At 38.2% G+C, this 13,442-nt stretch overlaps 1 protein-coding gene across 1 annotated transcript; it reads right to left on the bottom strand.

Annotated features, from left to right (window-relative positions):
- Positions 1-4,559: 4,559 nt before the first annotated feature.
- LOC127645667 (oxygen-regulated protein 1-like) lies at positions 4,560-13,018 on the bottom strand. The gene is made up of 4 exons (XM_052129352.1): positions 12,353-13,018; positions 11,135-11,294; positions 6,829-10,949; positions 4,560-6,543 (listed from the first exon to the last, which is right to left on the bottom strand). The coding sequence occupies exons 1-4, from the start codon at positions 13,016-13,018 to the stop codon at positions 5,143-5,145; spliced, it is 6,348 nt and encodes a 2,115-aa protein (XP_051985312.1). The 3' UTR covers positions 4,560-5,142.
- Between the last annotated feature and the right edge of the window lie 424 nt (positions 13,019-13,442).

Raw genomic sequence — 13,442 nt, 5'->3', positions numbered from 1 at the left:
GCATGGCCATTAATTTTAGTTTTTTAAAGTAAGTATGCACTATGCCTCAAAGCTCTGGTATACATCTTTTTTGTGTGCTGGACCGTTTGCACATGGTCGAGCACTCAGCCTTTCAAAGTATACTCTTTTGACCGTGAGTGAATATGAACACTGTCCATGCATCAAGATAAACTGCGCTGCATGTGGACAGTCCACGCAGACTATGTTCATGACAAAATGTGCATCACACATACTGTGCGTGATCTGATCCAGAACATGGAAAACCGAAGTATACTTTTGTGAAGTGCTCTTACTGGGTTGGCGAAATAGCATGCACAAAGTCTGAATTGGTCTGCTCAAGTAAAATGTAATTCTGAGGTTCTTCTCTGTTATACAGGTGAAACTCGAAAAATTAGAATATCGTGCAAAAGTTCATTAATTTCAGTAATTCAACTTAAAAGGTGAAACTAATATATTATATAGACTCATTACAAGCAAAGTAAGATATTTCAAGCCTTTATTTGATATAATTTTGATGATTATGGCTTACAGCTTATGAAAACCCCAAATTCAGAATCTCAGAAAATTAGAATATTGTGAAAAGGTTCAGTATTTTAGGCTCAAAGTGTCACACTCTAATCAGCTAAACACCTGCAAAGGGTTCCTGAGCCTTTAAATGGTCTCTCAGTCTGGTTCAGTTGAATTCACAATCATGGGGAAGACTGCTGACCTGACAGTTGTGCAGAAAACCATCATTGACACCCTCCACAAGGAGGGAAAGCCTCAAAAGGTAATTGCAAAAGAAGTTGGATGTTCTCAAAGTGCTGTATCAAAGCACATTAATAGAAAGTTAAGTGGAAGGGAAAAGTGTGGAAGAAAAAGGTGCACAAGCAGCAGGGATGACCGTAGCCTGGAGAGGATTGTCAGGAAAAGGCCATTCAAATGTGTGGGGGAGCTTCACAAGGAGTGGACTGAGGCTGGAGTTACTGCATCAAGAGCCACCACACACAGACGGGTCCTGGACATGGGCTTCAAATGTCAAACGTCTTACCTGGGCTAAAGAAAAAAAACTGTTGCTCAGTGGTCCAAAGTCCTCTTTTCTGATGAGAGCAAATTTTGCATCTCATTTGGAAACCAAGGTCCCAGAGTCTGGAGGAAGAATGGAGAGGCACACAATCCAAGATGCTTGAAGTCCAGTGTGAAGTTTCCACAGTCTGTGTTGGTTTGGGGAGCCATGTCATCGGCTGGTGTTGGTCCACTGTGCTTTATTAAGTCCAGAGTCAATGTAGCCGTCTACCGGGACATTTTAGAGCACTTCATGCTTCCTTCAGCAGACAAGCTTTATGGAGATGCTGACTTCATTTTCCAGCAGGACTTGCCACCTGCCCACACTGCCAAAAGTACCAAAACCTGGTTCAATGACCATGGTATTACTGTGCTTGATTGGCCAGCAAACTCGCCTGACCTGAACCCCATAGAGAATCTATGGGGCATTGCCAAGAGAAAGATGAGAGACATGAGACCAAACAATGCAGAAGAGCTGAAGGCCGCTATTGAAGCATCTTGGTCTTCCATAACACCTCAGCAGTGCCACAGGCTGATAGCATCCATGCCACGCCGCATTGAGGCAGTAATTAATGCAAAAGGGGCCCAAACCAAGTACTGAGTACATATGCATGATTATACTTTTCAGAGGGCCGACATTTCTGTATTTAAAATCCTTTTTTTTTATTGATTTCATGTAATATTCTAATTTTCTGAGATTCTGAATTTGGGGTTTTCATAAGCTGTAAGCCATAATCATCAAAATTATATCAAATAAAGGCTTGAAATATCTTACTTAGCTTGTAATGAGTCTATATAATATATTAGTTTCACCTTTTAAGTTGAATTACTGAAATTAATGAACTTTTGCACGATATTCTAATTTTTCGAGTTTCACCTGTATATTCCATTCCCTCTCAAGCAGTAATGCATTTGCGCTTTATCTATATTAAATTTGTATTTGTATAGCGCCTTTCAGAACACACATCCTAGTTGAATGTCAGACATATTTCTAGGACAAAGACACGCTCCTTATATTTCTGCATGGAAAATATGGTTCTTGTCAGGACTAATTGGATGTAGACTGTGTAAATCATGTTGATCTACTGACACAATTCATAGCTCATAGCTCTTTGATATCATCTGCTGGTGGAATCCCCAAAATGCAAATGCGGGAACTGAGTTTAGACTTTGCAATGAGAATAGACATTGTTCTCAGACGTTTTAGCGCAATGACTTATTTCTCAGAAAATCAGCCAATTGTAATTTGCGGCACTTAATTTATATACAATAAACCCAGAGTTTGCTTAGAATTAGCACACACCGGAAAAATGCACAGTTGTTGAACATAGCACTGCGGCTAGACAAAAATACAGCCCTATAAAAATGTATGTCACTTAGGTCACTTCCTGCTGACTGATCTGCTGAAGAGATCTGGCCCCTCAAGAATCATCAACTTCTCCTCCATGGCACATAGTTGGGGCACGATAAGGCTTGATGATATCAATAGTGAGAGGAATTATCATAGCAGGAGTGCATATGGTCAGTGTAAGTTGGCCATCATCCTCTTTACTCACTCCTTGGCCAAAAATGGTAAGTCTTTAATAAAGTGGCAGATACATTTTTGAAATAAAAGGAAATTAAAGGTAAAGTTTGTAATTTCTACACCACTAGAGGTTCTAAACAGTATTCCATGTACTCACTTGCCCCATCCTCCATTGGTTGGTCAAAAAGGAAGTCCTACCTTAAAGTCATGCCATTGGTTGAGTCAAAGTTGTTGTGTCATGGACACACAAACATTGCATTATTTTTATAGTGCCACAGGCAAATCAACCTTACATGCAGTTGTTCTGACATATTACATAGTTGAAGAAGCTTCATCATATACAAACTGACAGTAGTCAAAATGATTGAAATATAAATGTTTGTTTGTTTGTTTTTCCTCTTTCTTCCCCACCATCTAAAGTAACTGTGGACCTTCACGATGCACCAGAGCTGCTAGAGATGATGACATGATTCAAAGAGATGAAAATTTGGGAACTAAGCTGCAAGATGCTGGGAATAGTCTGGGACTAAATGCAATAAGAGATTTTTGGTTTGTTTGTTTGTTTCTCATGGACAGTTAATATACAGCAGATATACCCAATTTTCTTTTTCTTAAAATAATTTGGCTGACAGTTTCTGACAGAGTTACGGCAGTAGTCTATGTATTTGTTTCATTCTCTACCAGTTAAAATATTGTAATTTCCTTTTATGAGCGGGGCACACAACAGCAATAAATGTATGATTTATTGCCTTAGTACCATGTGATTAAAAATCTAAATATGAATCAAACACTCATACTTGTATCTTATATTTTTAAATATACTCATTGATAGGACAGCAAAACATAAATTACAACAGCAGGACAAGCTGAACACTGCCAGTGTTCTTCATACACTAGAAATACACATATGAAAACCAAGCTGTTGAAGTTGTGAGGCAATTACAAAAGATCTTACTACACAGAAATAGATCAATCTTATATAAATGTTACAAGAAATAGATAAATACCGTTAAAAAGTAACCAAATCAAATGAGGTTTAATTCCCCAAACAGATTTTTGTAGCATTTGCACACTGACAAACACTGCAGCCAAAGGCATTTTTTCTGGAAGAGGTAAGTACAAAAATAACCAACTTAACTGAAACATGTGGACACGTGGAATTATATTATTTTCTACAGTATGGCCTAGTCTTTTATGTGTTAATGCATTCATTTGAAAATGAAAACTAATTACAGATTGAATTGTTTAACCAAGTAATAAAGAAATATTTATTTATCAACAGGACATTTTTATTGTAAGGTTTATATGTCTATGCACATCAGATTAGACGAATATATTTATACAACTGCTGTATACCCTGTAATCAATTACAGTGCACTGAAGATGTGTTTAATGTATATTTTTATTTATCTTTTGCACAATAAAGAGAATCCCATTTAATGTACGTAGTAATGATGGCAGCTGCAGTTATTGATTGCTTTCACAATCAGATTATTACACCTTTTTCTTCTCCAGCATATAAAAATTCACATTGCAATGAAAAAAACTGCATTTCTCAGATCAAGAAAAAGAAGACAAAAAAATCTCAAAGTGAGAAAGCGCGACCATTTCACATAATAATTTTCTAGTGTGAAAAACAATATTCTACTAAATGGGTTTACCACATTATCTATTGCGATTGTTAGTGTGCTGCCTGACCTATGAAAACAATGAGTCAGACCCTAATGATGGCCCAAAAAATATTATAAAGCAGGAATATTTTTACTTTTCTGCCATCCTAACCAAATGCAGTTTGATGTTTTTTTTTTTGTTTGTTTGTTTTTTTGTTTTTGTTTTTTTTACGCAGGAACATATTGATTAATCACCTTGAAATTATAAACTTAACAGACCAACCCTTTTAAAGGATATTCCTCAGTGCTGTTCCACAAGCATTGTTATGAGTGATGCCCCCTAGAAGGATAGTTCAACAAAAAATGAAAATTCTGTCATTGTTACTTTTATGCTGTTCCAAACCAATGCAACTTTCTTTCTTCTATGAAACACAAAGGCACAGAAGATAAAAAAGTAACATGGGTTTGGAACAATATGAGGGTGGGTCAATGATGACAGAATTTTCATTTTGGGGCAAACTATCCATGTAAGATTTCTTCCTACACCTCTGAAACCAAAATCATTTAACATTCACATAAGAGGCAGATCCACATTAGGGAACAGATGCAGCAATAAAGATTAGTCAGAAAGAGTCATATGGCAAATATAACTTAGGAATTTCAAAAAATTCAAGTAAATCAGATCACCTTTGTGCAACTTAGCCCATCTGCAATGAAAAATACATGTTTTAAAGTATTCCCAAATTAATATGTTTGAAAGAGTTAAATACTGAAAGCTCACAAGACCATTGCTGAAGTAGGCACCGAAGTGAGGATAATTTAGTCTTATTGAGCATTTAAAGATTGTATATCTTTTTTATTATATGTGCAGTGCTGTTCAAAGAGATTAACCATAACCAAAATCTACCAATACCTTAGGTAGAACAGCTCATAATGCTTAGCAGGTACATTTTATTTTTTAAACTACAGTATTGGGCAGTGCTGCCCACACCTGAGATTTAACCCTTCCCTTGACTCCTCCTCTTGTGTCATACTTTCTATTCTCTGAGACCTGTTAGCATTCACAGCACCAGACACTGGCTCATCCTGTGGATGAACTTTCCCATCTGGCAGTTTGAACTCTACAGATGCAAATGAGGACAGACTTCCATTTTTCTTTGCCCACATTTTGGAAGACTCCCCCATTGGTGCTACCCTAAGTTCTTTGTTCTTCCCAGTGTCCCCTCTGTTACCACTGTTAATGCTTTGGGCGTCCAAAAGAGGATCAGAGTCACTACTATGTACCATATTGAAGTATGTACACTTTGGCGTAGGGGATTTAGCCATATCCTCCAGCTCAGAGGATGATATTACAGCAAGATGAGAGTATTGGTTCTCACAAAACGGGTAGGGTGCCTCCTCACTTGCGTTGTCTTGAGCTGTGTCAGCGGATGTGGTGTCTCCATTTCCATACATTCCCATGGGCACAGGAGGAGAATTACGGATGAGATGATTTTCTTTGAGGAGCCACCTGCCTTTGTCAATCAGCACTCCCTCTCCACAGTCCACTTCACCATTTAAAGCCATGCACTGTACAGATTCTCCGTTAAGGGAACTTGATCTATTGTAACATAATGGCTCCTGTATTACACTTGTAGAATCCTGAAAAGAGTCAATACTGTTGTTGCTTTTTAAACTTGGACTGGGAGTATGTTTTTTTGTAGTCCCTGAAGAGGATTTCATGGAGCTACTCTCTTTCACATGGTTTCTGCTCTGTGGATTCTGAGAGCTTTCTTTTATGATTTCTTGAACGATGCGTAATCTCTCTGCCTCTTCTCCTCCACTTTCAGTTGAATGTTCCATAGAGGACTGTGACTGGTATCCACCATTGTCTGATGTCTCTGGCCTGTAATCAGAAAGATCTGATGTATTAGGGCTGGGGAGGCATTTCTGACCATACTGATTGTCTGCCTTGTGTTCAGCCATAAACTTTTTCCTAATTTTACATTTGTCTGGCTCTATTCTGAGGTTTCCATTTGAATCATATGTGACAGTCAGGGTGTATGACAACAAAGCTGAATTGATGAAGTCCAACAGCTCTTGTGAGATCTCTGTTGGATTTAATAAACCGTGATATCCATGTTCCATTCCGAAATTCTCGGCCTCCTCTGACTTGTGTTCACTTGTCTTTGTTCTCATCCACTTGATTGACTCCCATTCCACAGAGTCTTTATTATCAAATTTAGATGTAAAAGAGTGTTGAGGAACAGCCTCTAAAACATTACCAAAATCAAACATACTGCTTTCCCCGTCTTCTTCCAAATCATGCTCTTCACCAGAACTGTGCTTTTTGTCTATGCAGCTGCCTTCCTCTAAAGTTTGGAACTTACAGACAAGTTCTGAAACACAGCTTGACCTAGACTTTTTTTCTATTCCTTTTTCAGCCTCAAGATCTGAGGTTGCACAAGAACATGGTTCAGCATCTGGATCTACCAGTTCACAGACGTTTGAGATCTCAACATCCTCATCGTTACTATCATACTCTTCCATCAGCCTGTTATGTGCATTGGGTATACAACCCTCCTTGTCCTCTTCTACATTATGCTCTTCAGCAGAACTGTACTTTTTATCTGTGTAACTGCCTTCTTCTAAATCCTGGACCTTACAGACAAGTTCTGAATCACAGATTGTGCTTGACCATGACTCTTTTTCTATCATATCCTCATCCACAGCCACAGAATCTGAGATGGTACAAGAGCCTGGTTCAGCATCTGAATCGACCAATTTACAAACTTTGGAGACCTCTTCATTCTCGTAATTTCTGTCATGCTCTTTCAATTGCCCATTTTCAATTTGTTGTGTTTTATTGTACACAGATTTTTCATCATTACTACCACAGCGAGGGCTACTGTAATTATTATGTAGATCAGGATTCTCACATTCTGACATATCTAGTGCAGCCTCTTCCTGTTGCTCTGTATTTGAATCTTCAAAATCGGAAGACATTAATTTATAATTTTCTTGGCTACCTGATTCTAATGTCTGCTGTCTTAGTTCCTCTTTGTTATAGTAATGTGATTCAGACTGATAATCCTTAGAGCATAGCTCTGAGTGATGGGACTCACTGTCACATTCTGATAAGATGGACTTATTATCTTGTTTGTGCCCTTCTCCTTCATTCCTTTTTTTTAGATGTGAATGATCATCTTCCATTCTGACACAGTGTTGCTCTTGTATTTCAACTGCCTCTCTGTCGGGAAACTGCACACACTCAGTTTCTGATGCTGAACACAGGTGTTTGACATCTGTGTCTTTGAGTTCTGAAACTTCTGACTGTTCACTATGTCCTCTGATATTCTGAATGGTGTCCTCGTCTGTATTATTGTCTCTTTCCACAATATCCTCTTGTGTTGTCTTGTTCTCTCTTTCAAACATACTGTCTTGGTCATCAGAGAGCTCAGAATCGTCTTCTCTAGCTTTCGTTGTTATCTTTTTTTCTGATGAGGGAGAATGGTTTTCTTCTACATCACTATCCTCAGATTCTAAATCATCATACATTACCATTTCTTCAATTTTCACAGTGTACTTTGGGGAGTTCTCAGAAGTTTCTAAAACCTCTGTTGTTCCTGAATGGCTACAATTTTCCTCAAGGTTTTGATTAGGCACTGCTTTACCAGAATCTTCATGAACTAGGTCTGTTTCCACATTTTTATTGGAATGAGATTGAATTAAATGCATGTCCTGAGATTCTGGTTCTTTTTGATCATCAATCATCTCATCTTTGCTTGTGTGATTGTCTTGACCAATATTCTCCTTGAAATAGTCCTCTTCCATGTCAAAAGCTTTCTCTAAACTACCACTCATAGAGCAAGCATCATTTTCCTCTTCTTTGCCTGATATGTCCCTGGTGCTATCAGAATTTCCTTTGCTCAGATTTCTTTGATTATAACTCTTTAGTTCTCCTTCAACAAGAGAGGAAATCTCTCTGCGAATATTCTCAGACATGTTCAGTTCATTCATTAACTGATCTATTCCAAAATTAGGCTCTTTTTCCTCATCCTCCCCTTCCCCTCCCGAGTCCACCTCCAGGGCAAATTCTTTTTCGGATTGTCTTGGTGACAGGGGTGGACTCTCTCCAGTGACATTTTTCTTCTGGAACTCTCTCCAGTTCTGTTTTAATTGGGAAGAGGTTGAGCTTTGGAGACTGGTCAAGCTGGCCTTAAGCTCCTCCTCATCTTCAATATTAGCTATTTTTTCCAAAGACTGCATGACATGAAGGGCCTCCGGGCAGCTGCCTGAGTTGCTGGCTTGTGACTCATCTTTTCTGAGGATAGAAATGCCATCTCTCAGAGTCATTAGTGACAAAAAGGACAGAAAAGCTCTAGATGGAGAACCAAAGGCAGAGGCCAACTGAGATGAGAAATCTGGGAGGCTACTGGACTTTTCCATCTCTTGGGAGGGTTTGCATGGCTGACTCGAAGCCCTTCTTATAGACTGAATAGACGAACATAACTGTTCCAAAACTGGTTTCATGCCTGACCTAATGTTAAGCTCTGCGCCTTGTGATGTCCCACCATTAACACAATGGTCAGGGGAAACCAAGTTCACAGAGGACTTGTTCAGTCTTACAAGGCCCTCCTTTTCAGCAGCATGTACCCTCACACTTGGCATTGATTTACAAAAGCCTCTCAACCTTTGTGGCTCAACTGGTTCTCCCTCACAACATATTTGTACAGGTGGTTGAGACACCAGCCCCTCGACAGCATTTTCTTCAAGAGATGGCCCTTCATCCAATACGCTATCTTTTTCGGGTTCACTTTTAATCTCAGAGCCATTTGCAGAGTCACTGCCTATCTGGAATACTGCCCTTGGTACATTCTCTGGATTCTCTGTCTCATCATCATAGGGAACATACTCTGGTTGAATATTTTTCAGCCAGTTTTCAATATACTGATTCACATTGGAGGGTGATGATTGTAGCACTGGCAAGGACATGCTCTCACTCATCTCCTGTTTTCGTTTTGGGGATTTTGATCTGTTTCCATTCACTGATCTTTGCTTTGGTAGCATCTTTTTTAATGTTGATGGATGGGCCAGTGACCGAATATCTAATATTTTTTTCTTCGAAGTAGGCCCTGGAGAGTCACAGTCACTTGTGTTTACTTTGTTTGAGAGATTTCTGACGGTTTTATCTAGTACCTTGATCTCTTTCTCTGACCTTCTTTGATGTCCTATGTTGGGATTTAAGTTTCTACTTTTTGGGGAACTTTCCAATGTCTTTTTATTTTTATCTCTTCCAGTTTTGTGTTCAAGTTTGACACTTTCTGCTGAACTACGGGTCTTTTTCTCTGATCCTGTGTGGCTCAGTGTGTCAGAAGTATTTGTCTTTTGGAGGTCTTTTGAATAGGATGGAGTACTGCCCTTTACTCTTCTCCCAGGCCCAGACGAATCAGAAGAAGTCCCTTTCTTTGACTTTTTAGACACTGATGTATTTTTTCTTTTACTACCATTAATGCTTTTAAACACTGATTGTTGTTCCATTGCTACCTCTGGCAACATGATTTTTTTTTCTGTGGATTCAGACTCTACCAAGGCTTGTACTTTATTGTCAGCGAGGACAGACAGATTGTGACTTATCTTTTGTGGAGGTGTTGAATGGACAGATGACAATAACAGCATGTCAGTTTTTTCACCTTCTCGGGAGTTGGAACTTGTGGACTGCCTAGCTAGATCCACATCGCAGTCATTACTTGATGACCGGGGTTCTGAATCTGCTGACCCTGGCCTACTGCAAAGCAATGCTTTAGTACGGTATCCAGGCTTATTATCTACATCCATTTGCATATTTGCATAATAATTGTCATACGTGCCCTGTGATTTGTATAAGTGTAGCACAGTGTCTGTTATTCCCATTGTTCCATTGTTTTGTAGCTGAAGAACCTCTGCAACACCTGTTGATCTGAAGGAGGAGTTAGACTTCTTTTGCTTGACCTCTCCTGATTCGCTCTTCTTTGGTTTTGACACTGTTATTGTGCTGCTGCTACTGCTACGACTGACTATGCAGTAACCCTCTGTCAGTTCTCCCTGTGCTGTCTGCTCCAAGTATGAGTATGAACCCAGCTGAACCTCAGTCTCTGAAACTCTTTTAATGTTTTCCACCGAAGCCTCTTTACTTCGTTGTCTAGGCCCTGGAGTTGGTAGCCTTCTATAAATGGACATAGGTTTTTCTGAAGTTTGAGATGTAGCACTACCATAATTCTCTCTTCCTTCCTCATTAAATCCAAAAGACTTGTCAGTGAGGGTGGTCATTTCTTTAGATTCTAGACTATGAGGACCATTTGACTCTTTACCTGAGTCATTAGTAACATCTAATGAGTTCACGCCTGATCCTGGCTTGGAAGTGTACACTGTCCTCTGCTGACAATTAACTTGAGTGCGGCTTAGTGTAGTTGTCCAGTGAATCATTTCCTCTTGTTTTATAGTAAGATTGACCTTCATCTCCACAGTCATGCTGCCATCCTCATTGACCCGGAATGATTTTTCAATGTCATCTTCAGTAGGCATGATGGGGTAATTCCTCTCTTCTATACCAGCCATGCAGTCACAGGTCTGTATCTCCTCCGATCCCGCTGGCTGACTGCTTTCGGTCTCCATAGATCCTGTTTTTTTGCTATTGTGCTCTGAAAGATTTCCATTTAGTGACATACTGATTTGCTCTACAAGGAATCTCTCCGAAGATAAAGAGAAATTCCTTGATCTTGTGAAAGTCCCAGTTGGTTTCTTTTTTTCTTCTTAGATTAGAAAATGGAAGGGAATTTTTGAAAGAAATGAAGAAAAAAAATTTATTCTATCATTTATTTTAATTTCATGACATAATATAATATGCTAATAAAACATAAATGTTAAATTTTTTCACTTAAGAGAAGTGCTTCATATTAAAACATCTAATCATGAAGAAATAGAAGGCATTACTTACGAAGTAGTGTCTCTGTTTGTGCTGGACTCAAGGATTCAGAGATTCTTGACTGGATTGTTTTAGTGTGACTTTGGAGATTGTAGTTACCCATTCTGAAAGGTTCGTTACCAGCTGCTACAACAATCCCAGAGCACAAACTGAGGGCAGGAAGTCCTTCAACCTGTAGGATAAATAGAAAAAAATATATATATTTGAATAATAATTGTTTGTCAAATAAATAATATCTACATAATATCTAAACAAAATAAATGTACTTGAAAAGAAAATTGACATGAGATTTTAAGTCTTGTTTTCAAAGAAATCTAGCAAACTGTTATATGCTTAAAACTTGCTTAATGCTTTAAATTTGTTAAATGATTAAAATAATTTTCCAATGGGGAAAGAAGAAAAAAGGGGGAAGGGGGGGGGGGTCTTTTTTGAAAACAAGACTTATTTCATTTTAATTAATTAATTCATTCATTCATTTGAAGTGTGTCACAGCTCACATGAACCTTGTCCAATAACCTGAATTACTTTCCTTTGAAAGTGAAAAGAGTGATTGCACAGTGTGCTCTCACTGCTGGGGATAAGGATTAAAACATAATGTCTAAGTATATCAAGGATTGGCATGGAATAAAAAACGTTTTCAATATAAAATAATGCATACGCCCAATGGGTTCATAATTGTGCTTTGGAAAAATAAAAAAGTGCAAAATATATTTCAAAATAGTATTAAAGACTTGTTTAACAGTACTTTATTCTTTTGTACAAAACATAACATTATACCATTTCTGTCAAAGACATGGTAGAGTTGTTTTAAACTAAACTAATCTTTACACAAAATATTAAAAATCACTGCATTTATTTCCAGAATGTCAGTGTTCCTCATTATCTATTTTGCAAAAACTTTTATCCAAAAACAATATAAAATAAACTATTTGGAGGGCTAGTTCTCCCACTTTAAGAGCACTGTGATAACAGGGCAGGATTGCGATTTTAGTTAAGGAAATCAAGAGATTATATCTGCCTCCCAGATCCTTATCTGTCGGTATATAGAATCCCTTCTAACACAATTCAAACTTTAATAAAAAGACTTGATTATTTTATTTGTTTCCTCTACAGAAAATTATTGTTTATTAATTACATAGGTTTTTCTTAAACACTATACTGTACTTCTGTGATAATTTTAGTGATGAACTGTACTATTTTTTTAAAAAAAGAGTTATGAGTAATACTTACTTTTCTGCCATCTTCGGTGTAAAGCTTCAGAACAGGGAATTGCATCACTTGAGAAAGCTCATCCAAAAGGGTTTTAAAATTTGGGGCTGTTCTCCTCTGAAGAACAATTACTCGCTTCATGCTAGGATCCCTGTTTTTATATACCGTCAGCCTTTTTGGTGTCTGCACCACAATGTTTTCAGCCATTTTTACTTTCCTTGTGGTCACTTCACTTCTCTTAACTAGCTGCCGAACCATTGCTCTGCGCGCTTGGCGTCCTGCACTAATGGGTCTGGTGGTGTTCCAAGGGACCCGTCTTTTATGGATCTCATTCAGGTTAAAAGGCTTGACTTTCCTCTGGTCTGAGCACAGATAAGAGGCCCCATCCTGCAGATCATTGAGGGTGCAGACAGCATGCGTTCCCCTGGGTGTTGTGATGGTCCTCACCCCAAATGGCAGAGGCACTTTCTTGGAGAGGGCATCTAGTAGGGCATCAAACGTTTTAAAAGTGCGCCTGTTGATAACCATTCGGTGCCCCGTGAACTGGGGGTCACCGCTTTTGTAGAAACATATCTTCTTTGAGATATTCGGGTCTGGGTTGGGGGGCAGAGGCCTGGAGACCAATGTCTGCATGCTTCCTGGAGACATATCTGGCTGGGATGCATCATAAAAGGGAGTTGTGCTCATAGTAAAGGAAGCTGTAAAAAAGAGAGTAATCAATTATATATAAATACATAAATATATAAAATTTTGAAGATATGTTTTCAATATTTTTGCATAATTCTCAATATGTAATATTGTTATGCATCTATAGTTTTGTTGATACATTTTTCTCATAATTTGCATTAATGTATAGACTTGTTACAATGAATGGACAGTATCTATTCCTGAGATTTGAACATAGCCTTAGCCTATTTTAACTTAGCCTTATGCAATGATCCTGAAATTGCTTTTATGTTCACTTTGTTTCACCCATAGCTTGTTGCTAATACACTTAGAAACAAGCTAACATAACTCATTTTTATGTTAATGAGTGTCCTAGGAGGTCTTTCAGTTGATAACAACAACAACAATAAAAAAAAAAACTTGAAATTAAACAATATATTCTTTA

Source organism: Xyrauchen texanus, chromosome 6, assembly GCF_025860055.1.
Source record: "Xyrauchen texanus isolate HMW12.3.18 chromosome 6, RBS_HiC_50CHRs, whole genome shotgun sequence".
NCBI lineage: Eukaryota > Metazoa > Chordata > Actinopteri > Cypriniformes > Catostomidae > Xyrauchen > Xyrauchen texanus.
This window is presented reverse-complemented; position numbering and strand designations above follow the sequence as displayed.